The sequence below is a fragment of the Entelurus aequoreus genome, linkage group LG14 (assembly GCF_033978785.1).
Source record: "Entelurus aequoreus isolate RoL-2023_Sb linkage group LG14, RoL_Eaeq_v1.1, whole genome shotgun sequence".
Classification (NCBI taxonomy): domain Eukaryota; kingdom Metazoa; phylum Chordata; class Actinopteri; order Syngnathiformes; family Syngnathidae; genus Entelurus; species Entelurus aequoreus.
Window position 1 is genome coordinate 40,076,960 of NC_084744.1, and position 26,165 is coordinate 40,103,124.

General features: G+C 37.0%; 2 protein-coding genes across 4 annotated transcripts in view; one reads left to right on the forward strand and one right to left on the reverse strand.

The window, feature by feature from the left end:
- The first annotated feature begins 2,867 nt into the window (after positions 1–2,867).
- LOC133665385 (Golgi reassembly-stacking protein 2-like) lies at positions 2,868–20,438 on the forward strand. Of its 2 annotated transcripts, XM_062070672.1 has the most exons (10): positions 2,877–3,096; positions 6,343–6,423; positions 6,605–6,808; positions 10,187–10,273; positions 13,087–13,217; positions 13,283–13,346; positions 13,526–13,625; positions 13,683–13,760; positions 16,726–17,443; positions 20,195–20,438. In XM_062070672.1, exons 1-9 carry the CDS (start codon positions 3,034–3,036, stop codon positions 16,866–16,868), a joined length of 951 nt encoding a protein of 316 aa, XP_061926656.1. In that variant the 5' UTR covers positions 2,877–3,033; the 3' UTR covers positions 16,869–17,443; positions 20,195–20,438. The 2 variants fall into 2 exon arrangements, with proteins under 2 accessions (XP_061926657.1, XP_061926656.1); XM_062070673.1 differs by lacking the exons at positions 16,726–17,443; positions 20,195–20,438 and adding an exon at positions 16,033–16,167 and having other exon boundaries at positions 2,868–3,096.
- A 2,341-nt stretch (positions 20,439–22,779) lies between these two features.
- LOC133664887 (serine/threonine-protein kinase tousled-like 1-B) overlaps positions 22,780–26,165 on the reverse strand; it is a 35,611-nt gene continuing 32,225 nt past the window's right edge. For both annotated transcript variants that reach the window (XM_062069883.1, XM_062069882.1), the window contains 3 exons: positions 25,998–26,109; positions 25,817–25,924; positions 22,780–23,689 (listed from right to left, as the gene is read on the reverse strand). In XM_062069883.1, coding sequence (XP_061925867.1) covers positions 23,519–23,689; positions 25,817–25,924; positions 25,998–26,109 — 391 coding nt within the window. In that variant the 3' untranslated portion in view covers positions 22,780–23,518. The remainder of the gene's footprint in view (positions 23,690–25,816; positions 25,925–25,997; positions 26,110–26,165) is intronic.

A 26,165-nucleotide genomic window follows, 5' to 3' on the forward strand; every position in this document is an offset into this window, starting at 1 on the left:
ATGGACTGGACTCTCACACTATTATGTTAGATCCACTATGGACTGGACTCTCACACTATTATGTTAGATCCACTATGGTCTGGACTCTCACACTATTATGTTAGATCCACTATGGACTGGACTCTCACAATATTATGTTAGATCCACTATGGTCTGGACTCTCACACTATTATGTTAGATCCACTATGGACTGGACTCTCACACTATTATGTTAGATCCACTATGGTCTGGACTCTCACACTATTATGTTAGATCCACTATGGACTGGACTCTCACACTATTATCGCTCCAAATGCGTGCTCTTTAGTCAATTTAGTCAATTAGTGCGCATATATACAGCCCGGCCCCCGGCCAAATTTTTTTAAATTGTAAATTTGAAGAATTTATCTGAATGTGCATGAACTATTTCTGTTCAAAATTGTTTGAAATGTTAAATGTTTAAATATTAACTGTCAGTTTACTGTACTGTGCCAACTGTACTACTATATGAGTACGTATTTTCAATTGTTTCATTGAAAATAAAACAGCAAAGTCCATTTGGCTGTCATCTGTTTTAATTATGAGACACAAATTCTAGTTTCAAGCATGTTTTACTCAATACAGGTCATAAAATCTCAGTAACAAGCTGTAATATCTTACTGAGATCATTTAGGACCAAAACCCTTAAAACAAGTAAAACACTCTAACATAAAATCTGCTTAGTGAGAAGAATTATCTTAACAGACAGAAAATAAGCAAATATCACCCTTATTTGAGATATTTCATCTTAATTAGATTTCAGTTTTTGCAGTGTTACTACTGTTACCCCAGGTGGTCCTTGGTAAAGGCCTAGTACCTGACTGCCCCCTAGCCAGGGATACAGTGAAGACCTCATTGGCGGAGCAGGCGGAAGACGGTAGATTTAAGAACTACCACAACGGCTGCGACGGCGGAAGAAGGCTGCAGCAGGAAAGGGTCCCCAGTCGTCTTGGACTCCATGCCACTGGACCCTGACCCGATTTCTGTCAAGGATCGTGTGGTGACTGTCTGTGCACCAGTCTCCCCACGTTAAACTAAGTCACGCACAGGCATCCTCCATAAAGGGATACACCCCTACCAGGAGGATCGTCATACTCGTTCGAGTGACCGCCGATGATGATGATGATGATGATGTTAGATCCACTATGGACTGGACTCTCACACTATGTTAGATCCACTATGGACTGGACTCTCACACTATTATGTTAGATCAGGGGTGGGCAATTAATTTTCACCGGGGGCGGCATAAGCAACCCGAGCACTGCTGGAGGGCCACACGACAATATTTCAATTAAATTTTGCTCAATATTATTTTTGATATACCGTAAGATAAATAATAATGATGATAATAATAATAATAATTAAATAATAATAATAATAATTTAATTTAACCTAACTTAACTTTATACAAAAGCAGATTGCTTTTGATGGTCACTTTATCCTGCATTATCCAACATTTTTCCCCGTCAGATTTGGACAACCATCTGTTGTTAAAAATAGTTTTTAATCATATTTATTTTATATTGTTTTTTATATTGGTTTTATATGTAATTGTTTTTTCTTTTTATTCAGTCATTGGTGGAGCTAAGGATAATATTTGAATATTGTTTTTAATATTGTTGTGCAGCACTTTGGAAACATTTTGTTGTTTAAATGTGCTATATAAATAAAGTGGATTGGATTGTCACACCTGCCAGCTTGTCCCATTTCAGTCCTAACATGTCCAAATACGCATTTACCTATGTGAACAAATAATTACCTGTGGTTGTCTCTTTAATTGACTGCATGGCTGCCAGCTACTCCGTGATTTGAAAGTCTGCAGTTATCCCACGTAAGAAGAAGAGCAGCTGGGCGGTGTCACGTACATCACAGCTCTCATCCAAAGTTAGCGAAAAACAGTCCAAGTCTCCGGGCATACAGAGCAACAAAGTCCAATAAGCACTCCTTAATAAACTCTCCGTCAGAAAACGCCTTAATATTTCTGGCGCTTTTGTGAGAAATGACGAAACTTGTCCTGACGGCTGCATCTCTGGGGGTTTGAAATATGGCAAAAAGTCCTTGTTGGGTTTGCAGTTTTACCATCAACGCATCAGCCTCCCTTGCGCGCGCTTCATCAGACAGATTACGGTATTTTCCCTCGTGTTTCATCGTGTAGTGGCGATTCAAATGATATTCTGCTGTGTACCACAAATTAAGCACACGGCTTTACCTTTAATTTATGTAAAGAAATACTTGCCAGTCCATGTCTTGTTGAAAACACGGCATTCGTCATCAACTTTTCTTTTTTTAACGTCTCATCACTTGTCTCTATGCACCTTCACTCACAGGTTCCCCCCGGACATACGGCCATAAATAACACATTTCAAAATAAAAGCAGCACAGTTGTATTGCGCGCACGACATAGATGTTTTTTAAACTTTATTTTGTAATTTGTGATTGCGCCGTTCAATTCACTCACAATCGCACACGCGCATACGTCCACACGGAAGTAATACAAATAACGCTTTTCGAAACAAAAGCAGCACCGTTGTATTGCACACTCGACATAGATACTTTTTTAAATGTATTTTGTAATTTATGATTGGCATCCGGCCCGCGGGCCGTAGAATGCCCAGGTCTGTGTTAGATCCACAATGGACTGGACTCTCACAATATTATGTTTAGATAGTTTAGCATATATTGGTTGACCTACATTGTATCGGTTTTAATATATTTAATGTACAAAACGTTGGCTTCATATAAAAATTAGAAGATTATCTTTTTTTTTTTTTAAATGTTATTTTAGCCCAATACAATGAAAAGTATTATTTCACTCCTACCTGTGAAAGGCATCCAAGTCGAGTATGATTCAGTTCTGACTAAGTGCACTTAACTCCGTGCACTTAATTCCGTGCACTTAACTCTTCAGGCCAGCGGTGTGGCGGAAGTGCTTGACAGACAAACAGGAAGCGAAATCCTAGTTTGGTGATGATCTCACCGACTGTCTCCAACTTTTAAATCCAGTCCTCGGCAGCCATGGGCGGCTCTGCCAGCATTCAGGTGCCGGGAGGAGGAACTGGAGGCTACCATGTCCTCAAAGTAAGTTCTTCACTCAACGGCGACAGCTGTCACTAGGAAGAAACGCGCGATAATTTGTGGTGAAATGACTTCTTCAAGCAGGACAATAGAAACAAAAAAAAGATATTGTCCTTTTGGTTTCTGTTTCTTCTTCATAATATTTTTTTTTATCCTTTTTTGTGTTGACGAGAGCTCGGCATTGCGTTGCGTTCAAGTACACCTGGATCAGTGCGGCGTACTTTTGTAAACACTTGACTACATGGAATGGCGGGGCATGTTTTATTTAAAACGTTTCTCTTCAACGAAGTGAACACGTTTTACAACAATTTGTCACATATTTAAGACATTTTTTTTCACGCAAGTAAACTAATACATCAGGTTTGTCGTTACTGTCAGTGAAGGCCGTGATTTTTACTGATCAGTGAAGAGGCTTCAAGAATAACCGGTGTGGTGACTTGTCTTGCTAGAATGTATTTAATAATAATGATGATGATTTATTGACTCCTCTTTTTCATAGTTTTCCATTTGAATGCAACACTTCATTTTATTGCACCGCTCTTTTTTACACAGCTCTAAATGTATTCATAATGAAACTGGTTTTTGATTTATTTGAACCTTAAAAACAAATTTAAGTCCAGAAAATGGCATAATTTATTAAAATAAAGTGTTTAAGGTTTTCCTTTTTTTATTATTATTTTATATATGTTTTAATACATTTACCAAAGTCACACTTGGGAGAAAAACTACATGGAACAATTCTCATTAAATACCGGTATGCATGAAATATTTATTGGTACCCAAAAATTGGACTTAAATGATTTTACCATATCACAACATGACAAATATTTTAAGAAGTCTGCAATGTTTTTATTTTAAATATAAGTATATTTGGCTTTAAATGTTGAGAAAAACATTATGGAATGGAACTTTATTGTCATTGCACCTAAATAGTACTACAACAAAATGTTGTTTTCAGTGCAACCCGTCTAAAGACAGACGTACGGTTACAGGGTACAATTATTTTGACTCGGGGGGCCAAATTTAGAGAAAAAAATGTGTCTGTGGGGCCGATGCATCTATTTTTAGGAACACTAATACAAAACCTCACAATAATGTCTGATTGAAAGTTAAAAACGTTATGACAGACCGCCTTGAAAAACGGAATGGAATTTTAATTTTTTTACTGAATTGGACAGCCAGAATGTACATGAAAATAACGTGTGATTTACAATATTAACCATGAAGGATAAAACACTGAATATTGACAACATATGAACGTCACACCTCCTCTACATCCACATATTTTACAATCAAGCGAAATGTAACAAAAATGCAACAAACAGCGAAATATGAACGCGAAGGGTAAAAATAAACCCACCTACAATCTGATGTATGTGATATATCACTAAGCTTTAGAACTTTGTTGTAAAAATCTCCTTCCACGTCTGTCCCTAACACCCACATTTCAGGCTCTGGAAACACTCTGTGGAAACGCTCCCCACCCTCACTGCTTGGTGCCTCGTCTGAGCTGCTGTGACTTACATTACCATAGTAACTAATTAGATGACCATAGTAACTAATTAGATGACCATAGTAACTAATCCAATGACCATAGTAACTCATTAGATGACCATAGTAACTCCTTAGATGACCATAGTAACTAATTCGATGACCATAGTAACTAATTAGATGATCATAGTAACTAATTAGATTATCATATTAACTATTATATCATGCAAAAGCACATATTCCAACCATTGAAATACTTACGGTCATTAGAAAACATCACTGCACATCATAATTTCAGCTACAGTTTCTAGCTACTTAAAGATCAAAAAAATAATTTGGGAATATCCGGTGCGCCAGATTGAAAAGATTAACGGGCCTTACTTTGCCCAGGTCTGAGGTAGACGGAACAGGAAGACTGATGGATCACCACAAGTTAAAAAATGTAGGTAAAAGATAACCATGGCCCTCAGTGTTTCCCACATATTCATTTATTTGTGGCGGCCCGCCACGAAAGAATTACGTCCGCCACAAATTTTTTTTAAAAATTAAAAAAAAAAAAAAAAAAATTTTTTTTTTTTGTCCTTTCCAGCTTCTCAGGCAAATCATATAGTTGATGTAAATGCCCATATCGGCTGTTCATATTTACTTTACAAAAGAGAAGTGTAGGATACTTCTCTTGTTGCCTTATTTGTATTTGACTTTATTAAATGTATTTATATTAGAAACACAACATGTGTATATAACAAAGGGTGCAAAGTCTGCTGGCAGTAGGAAACACATGGTTAAGTGTAGGGAGTAAAACTGATGGCAATCTAAAGTTCAAGATTTTTGGAGCTCTTTGTTCAGTGGATCAGATGTTTGATGAAGCTCTGTGTCTATCTACCACCACTACTGTTTTCTGTTTATTTGTTACTGACTGTGGCAGGACACCTCTGCCTCTGTTTCACTTTATGTTGCTGGTAAATAATATGGTTGTAGTAGTAGGCTAAAGTTAAATTATTTAGTATGCACTAATTAAAGGGGCAGAGCTTTATGAGACATTTTAGATTTTAGATTTTATAACATATATTTTTGTAAGAACCACAATTAATACATATATTTCAGTGAATAACTTATTGTTCAAATCTGTATATAAATATGTACATAAAGTGTTGTAATTACATTGTAAAATGGATGTATGGATGGATGTTTAAAACAAAACTGTTATTATTAATTAGTAAGTGTACATTTTTTGAGCCTTTTTAGAGAAAATCATATCATTGTAGTAAATTATGCAAATTACTCGATGACATCATGTTGACCACGCCCATAGCCACGCCCATAGCCACGCCCCCACCGCCACAGGTATCTAGGCAGTTTATGGGAAACACTGGGCCATTATCCGCCCTTAAACAATAACAACTTCCAAATCAATCCAAAAGTAACCAGCGGACCAAATGCTGTACGGAATATTTAACAAAAGGCTCATCATCTACAACAAAGGCAATTAGATCCATCTGAGCTATAAAAACGCTGATAAAAAAGAATAACCAAAATGAACAACAATAAAAACAAATAGAATAGAATCAATAAAAAACTTGGCTAAAACCAAATAAAATACTATGGGAGTAACAATAACATCAACAATATAAAACGTGCCAAAGAAAAGAGATGTGTTAAGAAGAGGTTTAAAAACAGACAAACGGTCTAATATTTAAGGCAAATAGTTCGACAAGTAGGTCATTGTGTTAAGATCATTCTTCTGTGCATATTTTGCAGGTCCAGAAGAATTCTCCAGCTTATCATGCAGGACTGGAGCCCTTCTTTGATTTCATCCTCTCCGTAGGTGACACCAGGCTAGTAAGTGGACTTGTTTACAACTTGCATCCAAAGTGGGTGTGCTTATATACAGTTAACAGTAGATCCATCCACTTTCTACTGCTTGTCCCTTTCAGGATATCCTTTGCATATTCAAATAACGGGGATCTACTGTACTACACTCTCCTTTGATATAAATGTGATTGAGAAGTTGTTGTGACAGAACAAAGACAGCAACACTCTGACAGAATTGCTGGAGAGGAACGCAGAGAGACCCATCCAGATGTTGCTGTACAGCATCAGGACCTCGGCTGTCAGGGAGACGGCGCTGGTCCCCAGCAAGGTGTGGGGGGGCAGCGGGCTGCTCGGCATCACCATCCGCTTTTCCAGCTTCCAAGGAGCCAGAGAAAATGTTTGGCATGTCTTGGTGAGCAAAACTGTGTGGCAAAGACAAATCTACCGTGCAAAAAGTATTAAGTAAGTACCTTGCTGACTCAAAAACATAAGAACAAACACTGAATATTATTTATATTAACTGCCTTAAAGGAGTTACTAGAGGATCCTAGCTGGATTGCCCTGATGTCATCTCTATGATGCTCACGAGGGGACATCTTGCTTTTAAGCCATGTTACACTCCTATAACACTACAATGATAAATATATAAACGTATAACACTACAATGATAAACATATAACAATACAATGATAAACATATAACAATACAATTATAAACATATAACACTACAATGATAAACATAACAATACAATGATAAACATATAACACTACAATGATACACATATAACACTACAATGATAAACATATAACACTACAATGATACACATATAACAATACAATGATTAACATATAACACTTCAATGATAAACATATAACAATACAATGCTAAACATATAACACTACAATGATAAACATATATACAATGATAAACATATAAACATATATCGCTACAATGATAAACCTATAAACATATAACAATACAATGATAAACATACAAACATATAACACTACAATGATAAACATATAACAATACACTGATAAACATTACAATACACTGATAAACATTACAATACAATGATAAACATATAACACTACAATGATACACATATAACAATACAATGATAAACATATAACACTATAATGATAAACATAACAATACAATGATAAACATATAACACGACTACAATGATAAACATACAACCATATAACACTATAATGATAAACATAACATTACAATGATAAACATATAACACTACAATAATAAACATACAAACATATAACACTACAATAATAGACATACAAACATATAAAACTACAATTATAAACACTACAATGATAAACATAAAAACATATAACACTACAATGAAAACATATAAACATATAACACTACAATGATAAACATAACACTACAATGATAAACCTATAAACATATAACACTACAATGATAAACATATAACAATACAATGATAAACATATAACACTACAATGATAAACATATAACACTACAATGATACACATATAACACTACAATGATAAACATATAACACTACAATGATACACATATAACAATACAATGATAAACATATAACACTTTAATGATAAACATATAACAATACAATGCTAAACATATAACACTACAATGATAAACATATATACAATGATAAACATATAAACATATATCACTACAATGAGAAACCTATAAACAAATAACAATACAATGATAAACATACAAACATATAACACTACAATGATAAACATATAACAATACAATGATAAACATATAACAATACACTGATAAACATTACAATACACTGATAAACATTACAATACAATGATAAACATATAACACTACAGTGATACACATATAACAATACAATGATAAACATATAACACTATAATGATAAACATAACAATACAATGATAAACATATAACACGACTACAATAATAAACATACAACCATATAACACTATAATCAATCAATCAATCAATCAATGTTTATTTATATAGCCCTAAATCACTAGTGTCTCAAAGGGCTGTACAAGCCACAACGACATCCTCGGTGTCGAGTGGGTCTGATATAATATTGTGAAAGTCCAACACATCAGCGAAAGTCCAGTCCATGGTGGGGCCAGCGGGAACCATCCCGAGTGGAGACGGGTCAGCAGCGTAGAGATGTCCCCATCTGATGGACAGGCTAGCGGTCCACCCCGGAGCAGAGTAGAAAAGAAAAGAAAAGAAACGGCAGATCAACTGGTCTAAAAAGGGAGTCTATTTAAAGGCTAGAGTATACAAATGAGTTTTAAGATGAGACTTAAATGCTTCTACTGAGGTAGCATCTCTAACTTTTACCGGGAGGGCATTCCATAGTATTGGAGCCCGAATAGAAAACGCTCTATAGCCCGCAGACTTTTTTTGGGCTCTGGGAATCACTAATAAGCCGGAGTTCTTTGAACGCAGATTTCTTGCCGGGACATATGGTACAATACAATCGTCAAGATAGGCAGGAGCTTGACCGTGTAGTATTTTATACGTAAGTAGTAAAACCTTAAAGTCGCATCTTAGGTGCACAGGAAGCCAGTGCAAGTGAGCCAGTATAGGCGTAATATGATCAAACTTTCTTGTTTTTGTCAAAAGTCTAGCAGCCGCATTTTGTACCATCTGTAATCTTTTAATGCTAGACATAGGGAGGCCCGAAAATAGTACGTTACAGTAATCGAGACGAGATGTAACGAACGCATGGATAATGATCTCAGCATCGCTTGTGGACAAAATGTATAATGATAAACATAACATTACAATGATAAACATATAACACTACAATAATAAACATACAAACATATAACACTACAATAATAAACATACAAACATGTAACACTACAATTATAAACACTACAATGATAAACATAAAAACATATAACACTACAATGATAAACATATAAACATATAACACTACAATGATAAACATAACACTACAATGATAAGCCTATAAACATACAACACTACAATGATAAACATATAACAATACAATGATAAACATATAACAATACAATGATAAACATATAACACTACAATGATAAACATATAACAATACAATGATAAACATATAACACTACAAGGATAAACATAACAATACAATGATAAACATATAACAATACAATGATAAACATATAACAATACAATTATAAACATATAACACTACAATGATAAACATAACAATACAATGATAAACATATAACACTACAATGATAAACATATAACACTACAATGATAAACATATAACACTACAATGATAAACATATAAACATAACACTACAATGATAAACATATAAAACTACAAATATAAACATATAACACTACAATGATAAACATTGCGGTTAATAATATGCTACCTTTATTTGTCCTTATTTATACTTTCTGAATAAATGATGTGATAATGTTCATCAGTCAACTCATTGGTGTTACTTTTCAATCTATCAAGATAAAAAAATAATGTAGAAATCTAATTACAGTATGTTATTTATGTAGTTTGCTCATTTTCCTCGACTGATGTACTAACATCATGGGGTTTATTTTGTACATATGTAGCATCATCTACAAAGATACAAAGAATTGCTATTGCGACATCTAGTGGACACATTTAGAACAGCGGTTTCTTTCATTCAAAAATGTCAGCTCATTTTTCTACTTGGCAAAGTCATCCCGCGGGCCGGATCAAACCTGACGTACGTGTGACACCCCTGGACTATGATGCCAACTTTAAAATTGACTGATTGTTTTGTGTGTGTCCAGGAGGTGGCGCCAAACTCTCCTGCAGCAATAGCTGGCCTACAGGCCTATGATGACTACATTATAGGTGCTGACACTTTCCTGGAACAGGTAGCCATTTGGACTGTAAATATGAATGTTTACTGGTTCCACAACCATACTATCGAATATCATTTATTTAGCATTATTATATAACCAATCAAACTTTATTTATAAAGCACTTTTCATGCACAGGCAAGTTGCAACACTAAGTGCTTTATACCAGTAAACAAAAAGAAGAGAGGAAAACACACACACACATGCACACACACTTACATACACACACGCACACACAGTGTTATTGAGAGTAACAAGACATTGCACGCGGCGCTAAGGATTGTGGGAAAACGTCACCTTTGAGGCCTTCACACTGGAGAATAACTCAAATTCACGCCATCTAAAAATAATATAAAACATATTTACATGTAAAAATGAGATACAAATAATACATGAATAAAAACATGAACTATTGAGAATGATAGTAGTAATAATAGCAATACATAACAGGATAAAAACTAAGAGTTTAACATGATCAGTAAAAAGACTAACAAGCTGTGTCTTTTTAGCTTTTTTTTCCTAAGGCTCCTGGCAAGCTGTTAATAATAATAATAAATTATGAAATTATTAGTTATTAGTCTGTTTCCTGCATTGAATTCTACATTAAACAATGATTTTTATTACTGTATATATAAAGTACAATTAAATCTATTTATTTTAAATCTATTTTTATGCATTTATCTATTATTTTTAATTATTTTAATATATCTATTTTTTGTTTTCTTATTTATTTGAACTAGAGATTAACAATATTGCCTAAAATCAATATTGCGATATATATTGCGCTATTGAAATAGAGAATATCACCATATATTATTTTGCATATAAATAATAACAGAATCATTTTTAGAAAGGGTTACAAAGACTCATTTTCCAGGTGTATTATTTTCCTCATAACTACTATTAATCTATTTGCTCATTTATTTTGAATAGCTGTTTACTTTTTGTTGTAACATCATTGACTGACTACATTTATCAAAATAATACATGTGATGGCGGTCTAACAATATCAATTCAATATTTGAATTATTTTCTTAGTTTCCTCTATTACAAAAGCCAAAAGTAGTGAAGTTGTCACATTGTGTAAATGGTAAATAAAAAGAATACAATGATTTGCAAATCCTTTTCAACTTATATTCAATTGAATAGACTGCAAAGACAAGATATTTCATGTTCACACAGAGAAACTTAATTTGTTTTGCAAATAATCATTAACTTAGAATTGAATGGCAGCAACACACTGCAAAAAAGGCATTTTTACCACTGTGTTACATGGCCTTTCCTTTTAACAACACTCAGTAAAGGTTTTGGAACTGAGGAGACACATTTTTGAAGTGGAATTATTTCCCATTCTTGCTTGATGTACAGCTTAAGTTGTTCAACAGTCTCCCTTAGGATATTTTAGCCTTCATATTGTACCACACATTTTCAACGTCTGGACTACAGGCAGGCCAGTCTAGTACCCGCAGTCTTTTAATATGAAGCCACGCTGTTTTAACACCTGGCTTGGCATCGTCTTGCTGAAATAAGCAGGGGCGTCCATGTTAACGTTGCTTGGATGGCAACGTATGTTGCTCCAAAACCTGTATGTACCTTTCAGCATTAATGGCGCCTTCACAGATGTGTAAGTTACCCATGTCTTGGGCACTAATACACCCCCATACCATCACAGATGCTGGCTTTTACACTTTGTGCCTAGAACAGTCCGGATGGTTATTTTCCTCTTTGTTCCGGAGGACACGATGTCCACAGTTTCGAAAAACAATTTGAAATGTGGACTCGTCAGACCACAGAACACTTTTCCACTTTGCATCAGTCCATCTTAGATGAGCTCGGGCCCAGTGAATCCGGCGGCGTTTCTGGGTGTTGTTGATAAATGGCTTTGGCTTTGGATGGTTGAGTTTTAACTTGCACTTACAGATGTAGTGACTAACTGTAGTTACTGACAGTGGTTTTCTGAGGTGTTCCTGAGCCCATGTGGTGATATCCTCACACTGATGTCGCTTTTTGATGTAGTACCGCCTGAGGGATCGAAGGTCACGGGCATTCAATGTTGGTTTTCAGCCTTGCCGCTTACATGCAGTCATTTCTCCAGATTCTCTTGATGATATTACGGAGCGTAGATGGTGAAATCCCTAAATTCCTTGCAATAGCTGCTTGAGAAAGGTTGTTCTTAAACAATTTGCTCAGGCATTTGTTGACAAAGTGGTGACCCTCCTTGTTTGTGAATGACTGAGCATTTCATGGAAGCTGCTTTTATACCCAATCATGGCACCCACCTGTTCCCAATTAGCCTGTTCACCTGTGGGGTGTTCCAAATAAGTCTTTGATGAGCATTCCTCAACTTTCTCACTCTTTTTTTGCCGCCTGTGCCAGCTTTTTTTGAAACACGTTGCAGGCATCAAATTCCAAATGAGCTAATATTTGCAAAAAATAACAAAGTTTTCCAGTTGGAACGTTAAATATCTTGTCTTTGCAGTCTATTCAATTGAATATAAGTTGAAAAGGATGTGTTTTTATTTACCATTTACACAACGTGACAACTTCACTGCTTTTGGGGTTTGTAAACAAATGATACTATTTATAGTTGCAGCGGAGGGATTTAAAGTGTATCGGCCCAAATTTGAGCACATCTATTTTTTCTTCTTTGTCACTGAACAAGCCATCTATTATGACATTCTTTGTTTGTGTCTCTTCCTATTATCAAATGATAAACAAATATTAAGATCGCTTTTTCCTACTCTTTTCCAATGTCATGTTTGAAACAGAAGTCGTTTATTCATCTCCGAGGGGAAGTTGAAGCCTAAAAGTGTCTTGTCTTCAAACAGAGCGAGGACCTCTTCATCCTCATTGACGCCTCTGAAGGGAGGCAGCTGGCGCTCCATGTCTACAACACAAACTCAGGCGACTGCCGCGAGGTGCTTATCACCCCAAATGGCAACTGGGGGGGAGCGGGCAGGTATGCCGGTCGCCATGGAAACCTCACCAGATGTCACTGATGAGCTCAGATTGTTGTCTCTCCAGTTTAGGGTGTAGGATGGGCTACGGATACCTGCACAGGGTGCCTGACTCCTCATCCTCTGGGCAGGTATGTGACATGTGTTCTAAAGACCATGTGACATGTGTTCTAAAGACCATGTGACATGTGTTCTAAAGACCATGTGACATGTGTTCTAAAGACCATGTGACATGTGTTCTAAAGACCATGTGACGTGTGTTCTAAAGACCCCAAGTATGTTTCACTGAGAGAATCATCTCACCTACCAGGTGGGTCTCACCGCCGTCCTTCCAACTCTGCCACTCAGCGCTGGATTAGAGCAGTCTGGCCCTGCCTGCGCGTCTTCGGATCTGATCAGCATCAAGACAGGTGCGCCCGCCCTCGTCGCTCAGTCGTGGCCATGCTAACATGGCAGCTCTGTCCTAGATGCAGCCGTCCATGTCGACCCCCCGACCTCCTCGCAGGGCGTCGGACCACCTTCAGTCCATCCTGCTGCCACACAAGGTCGGTATGTTGGAGCTGCTGTTTTTAGCTTTAACACCCACCTCCTAGACCAGGGTGACTTTAGATCCCCTTTTCTAGGAATAGTTTGTTACTTTAACAATCTACAAACCCCGTTTCCATATGAGTTGGGAAATTGTGTTAGATGTAAATATAAACAGAATACAATGATTTGCAAATCCTTTTCAACCCATATTCAGTTGAATATGCTACAAAGACAACATATTTGATGTTCAAACTGATAAACTTTTTTTTTTTTCAAATAATCATTAACTTTAGAATTTGATGCCAGCAACACGTGACAAAGAAGTTGGGAAAGGTGGCAATAAATACTGATAAAGTTGAGGAATGCTCATCAAACACTTATTTGGAACATCCCACAGGTGAGCAGGCAAATTGGGAACAGGTGGGTGCCATGATTGGGTATGAAAGTAGATTCCATGAAATGCTCAGTCATTCACAAACAAGGATGGGGCGAGGGTCACCACTTTGTCAACAAATGCGTGAGCAAATTGTTGAACAGTTTAAGAAAAACCTTTCTCAACCAGCTAATGCAAGGAATTTAGGGATTTCACCATCTACGCTCCGTAATATCATCAAAGGGTTCAGAAAATCTGGAGAAATCACTGCACGTAAGCAGCTAAGCCCGTGACCTTCGATCCCTCAGGCTGTACTGCATCAACAAGCGACATCAGTGTGTAAAGGATATCACCACATGGGCTCAGGAACACTTCAGAAACCCACTGTCAGTAACTTTAGAGTGTCCGCCCTGAGATCGGTAGGTTGGAGTTCAAATCCCAGCCGAGTCATACCAAAGACTATAAAAATGGGACCCATAACCTCCCTGCTTGGCACTCAGCAACAAAGGGTTGGAGTTGGGGGTTAAATCACCAAAATGATTCCCGGGCGCGGCGCCGCTGCTGCCCACTGCTCCCCAAGAGGATGGGACAAATGCAGAGGACAAATTTCACCACATCTAGTGTGTGTGTGACAATCATTGGTACTTTAATCTTTAATCTTTAATCTTACAGTTGGTCGCTACATCTGTAAGTGCAAGTTAAAACTCTCCTATGCAAGGCGAAAACCGTTTATCAACAACACCCAGAAACGCTGTCGGCTCTGCTGGGCCTGAGCTCATCTAAGATGGACTGATACAAAGTGGAAAAGTGTTCCGTGGTCTGACGAGTCCACATTTCAAATTGTTTTTGGAAAATGTGGACGTCGTGTCCTCCGGACCAAAGAGGAAAAGAACCATCCGGATTGTTCTAGGCGCAAAGTGTAAAAGGCAGCATCTGTGATGGTATGGGGGTGTATTAGTGCCCAAGACATGGGTAACTTACACATCTGTGAAGGCGCCATTAATGCTGAAAGGTACATACAGGTTTTGGATCAACATATGTTGCCATCCAAGCAACGTTACCATGGACGCCCCTGCTTATTTCAGCAAGACAATGCCAAGCCACGTGTTACATTAACGTGGCTTCATAGTAAAAGAGTGCGGGTACTAGACTGGCCTGCCTGTAGTCCAGACCTGTCTCCCATTGAAAATGTGTGGCGCATTATGAAGCCTAAAATACCACAACGGAGACCCCCGGACTGTTGAACAACTTAAGCTGTACATCAAGCAAGAATGGGAAAGAATTCCACCTGAGAAGCTTAAAAAATGTGTCTCCTCAGTTCCCAAACGTTTACTGAGTGTTGTTAAAAGGAAAGGCCATGTAACACAGTGGTGAACATGCCCTTTCCCAACTACTTTGGCACGTGTTGCAGCCATGAAATTCAAAGTTAATTATTATTTGCAAAAAAAAAATTAAGTTTATGAGTTTGAACATCAAATATGTTGACTTTGTAGCATATTCAATTGAATATGGGTTGAAAAGGATTTGCAAATCATTGTATTCCGTTTATATTTACATCTAACACAATTTCCCAACTCATATGGAAACGGGCTTTGTACAAGGTTAATACAGGTCGCTTCTCTTTCTTCCCCTCCATTTATCTGCTTTCTTTTGTATTTCATGTTATCATTACACACACAGTAGAGGCCAAACGTTTGGACACACCTTCTCATTCAATCTTTATTTTCATGACTATTTACATTGTAGATTGTCACATCAAAACTATGAATGAACACATGTGGAGTTATGTACTTAACAAAAAAACATGTTTTGTATTCGAGTTTCTTCAAAATAGCCACCCTTTGCTCTGATTACTGCTTTGCACACTCTTGGCATTCTCTCCATGAGCTTCAAACAAAATGGTTTTCACTTCACAGGTGTGCTTGAAGCTCATGGAGAGAATGCCAAGAGTGTGCAAAGCAGTAATCAGAGCCAAGGGGTGGCTATCTTGAAGAAACTCAAATATAAAACATGTTATTGCATCTTTTTTTTGTTAATTTCATAACTCCACGTGTTCATTCATAGTTTTGATGTGACAATCTGCAATGTAAATAGTCATGAAAATAAAGATTGAATGAGAAGGTGTGTCCAAACTTTTGGCCTGTACTGTATATTATTGATTTTCAACAACAAAAAATAAAAACCTTTTATTTGTGTGTGTGTGTATTTTCAAATCAAATAAAAAAAAGTTTTGTTTTTCAGTTTCCATTCATAAAAAAACAATTATATGAAACATACATTGAGAGTTAGTCTATGAATGTTAACCACCTTTCAAACATAATTAGGTTTTTACATGTTTTAAAAAAAGCTGGTCTCATGTCATAATTAATATTAGCATAAAACAAACATACTTGGATGAGGGCCCAGAATTTGGTACTACGCCCCTGTAAGTGGCCAGAATGACTTTAAATAATAACCTGTCGGCCTTATTCTCTTCACTTGTAAAAGTAAGAGAATAAGTAAAATAATCAAATGTTTGTTGCACTCAACATATCGTTGAATTAATATCACTCCGACAATAAGACTTGACCATTCTTGTAAACATTGTAAATGTTGGTGTTGTACCTCAGGTCTTCTCCCAGCCTCCGCATCCACTCTGCCTTCACGCCACCATTTTCTTACTACATCTCTCACAATAGATGAAACCGTTCCCTCGTCTGCTGTCCAAACCAAGGATTTGGGGTCAAACGGCGTGGTGGATGACCAGCGGTGACCCAGAGAGTATCATGTTGTGTGTAGCCTGCTAGTTTCATCATGCAGAGAACGTTATGGAAGGGTTGTGGTCAGGTTACTATTAGTATGTGGGACTACTTGCTGGAAAGTAAAACATTTTTTGTAATGTTTTTTGATTTCGTTAAAACAATTGTAAAGTGAGATATTAAAGATGTTGCGTCACCTCCTTTGTATACTAATGTAGTACCACTCAAAGCCACAGGGTGTCAGTATAGTCCTACAATACATCATCCGGAGGGGTTGTGTATCATTATGTCCATCGCCAGCCAGGCTTTAAATAAATACACCTACAAATCTTCACTATGACGGCACCCGGGGATCTTGTGAGATGACGCTGGCAGCAACGAGAGTAGGATTAAGCAAATAACGGCCGACAGGAAGGCGAGAAACACGTTTTATTTCAACAAACACCCTGCTGTCAAACACCTAAGGAAAAATCGCACAGTTCCTGTCTTCACAATAAAAGCACTGCTCCATCCTGCCTGCGCTGACAAAATAAGAGTCTCAGAAAGCTAGCAAGCTACGGAGTTTGCCGTCAATGTATTTCTAGCAGAGGTGAGACCAAGTCATTGCTTTGCAAGTCACAAGTAAGTCTCAAGTCTTTGCCCTCAAGTCTCGAGTCAAGTCCCGAGTCAAGACAGGCAAGTCCCGAGTCAAGTCCAAAGTCAAGACTGGAAAGTCTCAAGTCAAGTCACAAGTCCTGCATTTTGAGTTTCGAGTCCTTTCAAGTCCTTTTAACCACAGACTAATATTTTTACACAGATTGTGTATGCTTTTAAACCGCTGTATTTATTTATTAAAACAAGTGCATTTTAAATAGCAGGAAAAAAATAGTACTGACATTGCAATTAATAATAGCACTATTAACCAGTCATTTTAATAGTTTAAACAATTTTAAACATTTAACTCATTCCTTTACAGAATAAACCAATTTGCAAAAACAAGTGCAACTGTACTTATTTGTACAAAAGTGTTAACATTGTATTTCCATGGCATATTGCATTGTAACTAGTTCCACAGCAGTTTCTATTCTGTTCTTACCTTATCTCATTGATCTCATCTCATACTGTATGTGTGTTTATGTGTGCGTACACATGAAAAACATAACAAATACATGAACATAACAATGAACAGAGTTGTACTTTTTAGATGTCAGGGCCCTATGCAATATGTACACATATTCTTAATATAGTATACATTTTAACTGACCTTTATTTGACTATGTTTGTCTTTTTGTAGGTGGCTAAAATATGCGGTGCTGCTGACCGCCATCTAACGTTATGTTACTGTGTGCGATACATTGATTAACGTAACGTTATGTGTAGGTACCTCATGCAACCCTGCTTAAAAAAATCACTTGACAAAAAGTATGAATAAGGAAGCAAACTGCAGTGGACGCAACATATTGCTGTGTTTGAAATGATGTTATAACCATAGACATCTTATAAGTAGACGCAGTATTGGTTGCTGTGACGCGAGCAAATTGCATCTTGAAGTGGTGATGAGGAGCCGGCGAGCAGCCTAAACTGACAGTTGACAGGTAGAAAACAAAGATGTTGTTGGTGTTCAGCGTTTTCCTGCTCAAATGAGCGGACTGTTGAAAATAGGAATCGGGGGATTACTTTTCACAAGTAAGATTTAACATTAATGTACTTTTGGTTGTATTTTATGAAAATAACATTACCACAGAGTTAAGAAGGAGCAAAGATCTTCAATATTTGTATGTGAAAATCACAAACAAATCTTCTGGGGGAGGAGGACGCCCCTACAGGGGTTTGGTTTACAAACTTTCAGCCCCACCTAAAACAAAATTCACCAGCCGCCACTGATTATGATGCATTCTCATTTTAGGCAAAATATAAGACAATACTTTCTTATCAGTATAATTGTAACCAGGAATAAGTCTTCAAGTAACAATATTCAAATACTAACATTGTTGGGTAAGACAGCATTTGGTTTTATTCTGAATCCAATGAAACAGATTGGTGGTTTTAGCTGATATAAAGACTTTCAGGTGTTTATATATGTTTAAGTATTTGGCAGACGCTTTTATCCAAAGCGACATACATAAAAAATACATATATAACAATCACTGTAAACATTATCATTTAAGGGAAGAATGTAATACAAAATATCAATACAAAGTGTCAAGACAGAATAAACTCTCTGCTGCTGCAGCAACAGAGATACGGTCTATAAGATATATAGATATCTAATGTATTCATACATTGTTTATGTAGGATATACGCATGTATATATAACGTAATTATATTGTTTCTTCAACTTAAAAATAGCTGACCGTTTTTTTCCCCCTTCCCTGGGCTTATATTCCCAGTTTTGATCTCGGACGTCTGGTCACTTATAGCATATAAGAATATTCTATTACTGTTAAGCAAACTATGAATAATAAAACATGTGTCCGTTATCACAGCTACGCGTATGACAAAAAAGCGCGTGAAAATGAGTGGTATTCAGTGAGGTAAAATGAATTAAATGCGCTGACAGTTCATTGCTCCTGCCAAATGAATTGCACTGAGTGGAGCGGATCACCACTCCAAGATGGCGGCCCCGCGTCTCGTCTGCGCCAGTAAGCAGTAGCGCTCGATGCTGCGTCTACTTATAAGATGTCTATGGTTATGACGTTAGCAGTGAGTTTACAGCCTCACTGATTTAACTACACAGCAAATAAAAGTCATGTTACTTAGCAAATAAACGTTAGCTTACATTCAAAACTTACCCTTCTTTGTGCAACTTCAAATGTCGAACGAAGTTGGAAGTTGTTGCGTCTCCGTCTGTAATATTCGAACTGCGTGATTTGCATACGGCAATTCGTTTTTTGTTGACCAAGTCGTAGTTTTTATACCCGAACGAAACCAACTTTGGTATAAATCTTTCTCACTGGCGCGTTGTTTGACAACTCTTGGTCATTGGTTGTCCTGCAATTTGATTGGCTGAATGCTGTGTGATGAAAACAATGTAGATCTAATTTGATTGGCTGTTGTACTGAGAGCACACACGTTGACACGCAGCACACACGCTGATAGACAGACACGTACAAAATGAAAGCTACGGAGCGCTCCCAAATAACTTTTTAAACTTTAGGTTTTGGGGAAAGTAGCAAGTCATGTCAAGTCAAAAGGCTCAAGTCCAAGTGAAGTCACAAGTCATTGATGTTAAAGTCTAAGTCGAGTTGCAAGTCTCTTTACATTTTGTCAAGTCGAGTCTAAAGTCATCAAATTCATGACTCGAGTCTGACTCGAGTCCAAGTCATGTGACTCGAGTCCACACCTCTGATTTCTAGTAAAGTGTATAAAAAGGAGTATGGAAACTGGACAAATAAGATGCCAGAAACCAACCACTTTTATGTGGTACTGGACAGAAAGGAGGCCCTTTTTTGTCCTACACAATGTGAATTCGAAAATGTAGTATTTGTACCATGAACTGATTTAAGTGGACCCTGACTTAAACAAGATGAAAAATGTATTCGGGTGTTACCATTTAGTGGTCAATTGTACGGAATATGTACTGTACTGTGCAATCTACTAATAAAAGTCTCAATCAATCATGTGGAAGTCATCAGCACTCCTGTGAATCTTGTCCGATTCCAGTCGATTCAAGTCATCAGAATCAGGAAATATACCAACTTATATTCTTGTCTTCGTGAAAGAAAGGAATCTGCGTTAAACATGCTTGTATTATCATTAAACACTTTTAACTTAACAAAAAACGTCTGTTTCATAAATAAATATGTTTTATATATATATATATATATATGAAGATATATAATATATGAAGATATAAAATGCAGAGAATAATTTTGCCACATCTAGTGTGTGACAATCATTGGTACTTTAACGAGATATATATATACACTACCTTTCAAAAGTTTGGGGTCACCCAAACAATTTTGTGGAATAGCCTTCATTTCTAAGAACAAGAATAGACTGTCAAGTTTCAGATGAAAGTTCTCTTTTTCTGGCCATTTTGAGCGTTTAATTGACCCCACAAATGTGATGCTCCAGAAACTCAATCTGCTCAAAGGAAGGTCAGTTTTGTAGCTTCTGTAACGAGCTAAACTGTTTTCAGATGTGTGAACATGATTGCACAAGGGTTTTCTAATCATCAATTAGCCTTCTGAGCCAATGAGCAAACACATTGTACCATTAGAACACTGGCGTGATGGTTGCTGGAAATGGGTCTCTATACACCTATGTAGATATTGCACCAAAAACCAGACATTTGCAGCTAGAATAGTCATTTACCACATTAGCAATGTATAGAGTGTATTTCTTTAAAGTTAAGACTAGTTTAAAGTTATCTTCATTGAAAAGTACAGTGCTTTTCCTTCAAAACTAAGGACATTTCGATGTGACCCCAAACTTTTGAACGGTAGTGTGTGTGTGTGTGTGTGTGTGTATATGTATATATATCCATCCATCCATTTTCTACATAAATATATATATATATATATATATATATATATATATATATATATATATATATATATATATATATATATATATATATATATATATATATTAGGGGTGTAATGGTTCGGTACGTACCTCGGTTTAGAGGTCACGGTTCGGTTCATTTTCGGTACAGTAAGAAAACAACAAAATATACATTTTGTAAACAATGGCTTTATCCTTTTAAGATTGGGAACACTATAATAATTCTGCCCACGTTAATCAACATTAAACTGCCTCAAGTTGTTGCTCAGATTAAATTAAATGACAAAACTTTTCTCCTACATATAAAAAGTGCAACATTAAACAGTTTCAAGTCAACTCATCATGCTTAATTTATTACAGTATTTGGGAAGCCTGTAGTTGATTTTTAATATGTAAATGTTATATTTTTATCAACATGTGATAGCAGGGACCCTGCCATTCAAAACTAGGCTGCTTCATTACTAATGATTAATTTAACTATAGCTGAAAAAAATAGTACAATAGCAATAGGAGAGACTATTCACCCTTGAACACCATGGAGTTCATGTAGTCTTAATGATGCAGTTACATTGTTATATCAACTATCAGAGACAGAAACTCTTCATTTAACATGTCCTTTTTTGCTGCTTCAACACAGCTCAATCAACACAGAAAAAGGTAAAGTGAAATAACAGACAGACAGGGCTTTGCTGTCCGTAACACACACACACATGTGCACACACATACACAGCAAAATGAGATAATGTTACGCTAAAAGCTAATTAGCCTTCACATCAAGCCAGGACTGCGAGCGAGCTGAGCTGCCGTTTGTTTCTAGAACGGCAATGGGCTCATAGTGATGTTACTAGTAGTTGACTGTGAGGTGTTTATTATAATTTGGGGAGAGTCCGCAGCCTGATGCTTACCTGCTAACGCCTACCTGCTCATCATGACCTGGAGCACGGACACCATGCGCTCTGAATACGCACTGCTGATTGGCTGTTACCGCTGTGTGTAACCAATCAGATGGTTGTGTGGGTGGGACAATGCTGGGTGCTGCTGAGTACTGACAGAGACAGAGGCAGAACGAAGCGGAGCAGCTTGTTAAGACTTTAGCTTAGGCGGCTATATGATCGTGTGGAAACTCGTTCGGTACACCTCCGAACCCAACCCCCGTACCGAAACGGTTCAATACAAATACACGTACCGTTACACCCCTAATTAATTAATTAAAGTATATATATATCTATAGCCATATATCTATATCTATAGACATATATCTATATCTATATATCTATATATATATATATATATATATATATATATATATATATATATAGATATATATACAGGGTATATATATAGATAGATACGAAAATGAGGTAGCTCACCTCGACATGGTCATTTGAAAGAAGTGTGGGCACCCCTGCTGGAAATGAACAAGGCGGCACTAATTAGTTCACTTGGTGGGAGGAGGGGACAATTCCTGTCATTTATTATTCACTCTTAATCGACACTATACAATTTGTACCCGAAGTGAAATATACTGCCCTTGAAAAAATAAGAGCGAGAAAAAGCAGCAAAACGAATCCACTGAAAAAAGCGTGTGGATGCTTTGTACAGGTTACTGCTGCGTTTCAAAATTCCAAAGACCGACCTGCACAGACTCTACTTTCCAACGGTATTAATATTCCTGCATAGGATTTGATGCCATCACTCTACATTTGGTTACTTTGTGCATGAGACAGAAGCACTGTGCACTTCCCCTGCAGCTTACATGACACTAGATGCCCCTAGTATGCTACACATTACATTCAAAAGGTAACAAATAACTTGAAAAAGCCTAACATGAACGGGAAGGAAAAACCGAATCAACAGCAAGATCTTTATATTCTACTTGATGACTGTCCTCCATACAGTAAATTATTTTCTAGCAGCTCAGTCGTGATATTGGAACTCTGGCTCTTCAAAGCTCTGCAACCTTTGAACAATGTCCAGTCACATTTTCTTCAAAGTACGGAGTCAGTTTCAGTGCTTTTATCGGCTCCTCAAAGTGTCCTTTTTTTTTTTTTTTTAGAAAAAAAAATATCCCTTCTCTGTCCATCAACTGCTTGTGTCATAAGAGGCCAGGCAGGTGAGATGTTGTCCACCCGCTCGCCATGTGTGGAGGGCCACTTGGTGTCACAGTATCAGGCTGTCAGTATGAGATGATGCTGGAGGACGCCGGTCCTGAGGCAGCTGCATTCATCTGAAGATTCCCCGAGGAGCTTGACCTCCGTATGTGAGGGAGCAGGTAGGGGTCACTTCCCATCTGGTGAACGTCACTCCGGTCCTCCTTCCTGTATGCCAGGCAGCGCCTTATAAAGGCCTGGAAGGGAAGGGGAAGGACAAGAGTTTCTACTTTCAAACTTCTGAAATAGTGAATGTTTTTGGATGTGATTCCAAGTAAAGGTGTCTCGATATTGACATCAGTCCAATATCAGCAAAAAAAAAAAAACAGTATCGGATGATTTAAGCTCCGAATCAAAGCAGTCCTGCAGTCTAAAATACAACATTTGTCAATAGACTTAGACTTCCTTTTTATTGTCATTCAAATTTGAACACATAAGAACGACATTTCGTTACATAAGCTCATGGTAGTGCAGGATAAAAAAGCAATAATATATAAATAAATAAATAAATATAAAAATATATATAAAATAAATATATATATAAAATAAATAAATATATATAAATAAATAAATAGATTACAAATTACAAAAAAAGAAACACGTATTAAATAATTATAGTTGCATATAACTTACTTATGCAAAGTATCCAGTATACAAATGTGTCCACATCATTCAACATCTGGCCTAATGCCTCTAATTTAATGAATTATCGTGACCACTAGGTGTTGTCAAAAAAAACTAGTTAACACTCCACTTCAAAAGCAGAAATCTACCATAAAGTTAAAGTTTTCATTCTATTCTTCTTTGAGTAATTTTAAACCTTCTCTAGCATTCTACACTACAAAATAAAAAACATAAGTACTTCATACCTACCTACCATTGTCCTCTGACTAGTGTCACCTGATTAAGCCTTTTCTAATTCACACTACAAAATAAAAGTATTTACCGTGTTTTCCGGACCATAGGGCGCACCGGATTATAAGGCGCACTAAAGGAGTCATATTATTATGATTATTTTCTAAAAGTAAAACACTTCCTTGTGGTCTACATAACATGTAATGGTGGTTCTTTGCTCAAAATGTTGCATAGATGATGTTTTACACATCATCTTCAAGTCACTTTCTGACAGTCTCTTCAGGATGCACCGTTTTGTGGGCGCTCTTATTTACGTGCCTCCACTTGGACAGCGTCTTCTCCCCGTCATCTTTGTTGTAGCGGTGTAGCGTGCAAGGGCGGGAGTGGAAGAAGTGTCAAAAGATGGCGCTAACTGTTTTAATGACATTCAGACTTTACTTCAATCAATAACAGAGCAGCATCTCCTCATCCGTGGCTCACTAGTGCAACAACAACGCCCGAAATGTGTCCCGACCAGAACTCTCTAATAACTAAAGTTCCTTGGGTGAATAATGTAAACTCACTACACCGGTATGTTTTAGTGCTTTCGTGGTGAGTTTACTGACAGATATAAGTAAGAACTTTACAATACTTTATATTAGAAATGGCAACAGTGGAGGATGAATGTCACATAACAAGAAGATAGAGAAAAAGAAGATTATCAACCACAAAGGCGGACGCGCAAACATTTTCAGTACTTCTGCAGATCCCAAATACAGATCAGCAGGTAAGAAAAGTTGGTTTTGCATAATATTGCGAAACAAAACGGCAGATAATGTTTGCTAATAGGTGCCATTTTGCAGTCCTTATACACACACCATAATAATACTCCTATGTTTAATGGGCCGACAATCCATCAAGCAGTGTGGCTTCATAGCTTACCGAAGTTGTACCAAAAACATTTTGACAGATTTTTGAGCGCCGTGTGTAATGTTCTATATTCTCAATGGAACACTTAAAGTTTTGGTGTTGTTTATTGCCTTCATCTTGCAGTCTACACGTATCTCTTATGTATGACTGCCATCTACTGGTCACACTTAACATTACACCATGTACCAAATAAAATAGCTTCGAGGTCAGTAAGCACAACCAGAATTATGTCGTACATTAGGCGCACCGGGTTATAAGGCGCACTGTCGATTTTTGAGAAAATTAAAGCATTTTTAAATGCGCCTTATAGTCCGAAAAATACGGTTACACTCCACTTCAAAAGCAGAAATCTGCCATAAGGTTAGAGTTTTCATTCCTACCATTGTTCTTTGAGTAATTTCACTTCAGCCAACCTTCTCTAGCATTCCACACTACAATATAACAAAATTAAGTACTACCATTGTCCTCTGATTAATGTCACCTGATTAAACCTTTTCTAAGTTACACCACAAAATAAAAGTATTTACTATGAGGAAGTGACACCACTAATTCCAACCAACCTTAGCTTCATTGCTGGAAACTGGCTTCACAGGGAACTGGAGGTCGGTAGCTTTGAGGATGGTGTTCTCCTGCAGGATGTCCTGCTGGGACTGATTGTGGCCAAATGGCTAAAGAGGAGGAACAATTCCAAACCATCAAATACTTATTGCACACATTCAGAGAGAGGATGTTGCTCCTCACCTTCCTTCCATACAGACATTGGAAAAAGATGACGCCGACAGACCACACATCCACCTTGTTGGAGATCTTTGGAGGCTCTTTCCCAACCACAAAACATTCAGGAGGCAAGTACCTTGAAACAGAAATGTGTTTTATTGTTATTGTTGAAATACACTGGCTTGTGTCTAT

Coding starts and splice junctions, on each gene's coding strand:
- LOC133665385 (XM_062070672.1), top strand. CDS start 3,034: ATGGGCGGCTCTGCCAGCATTCAGGTGCCGGGAGGAGGAACTGGAGGC. Junction 13,347..13,525: donor ACTCCTCATCCTCTGGGCAG/GTATGTGACATG, acceptor CTCACCTACCAG/GTGGGTCTCACCGCCGTCCT. Junction 13,626..13,682: donor TCTGATCAGCATCAAGACAG/GTGCGCCCGCCC, acceptor GCTCTGTCCTAG/ATGCAGCCGTCCATGTCGAC.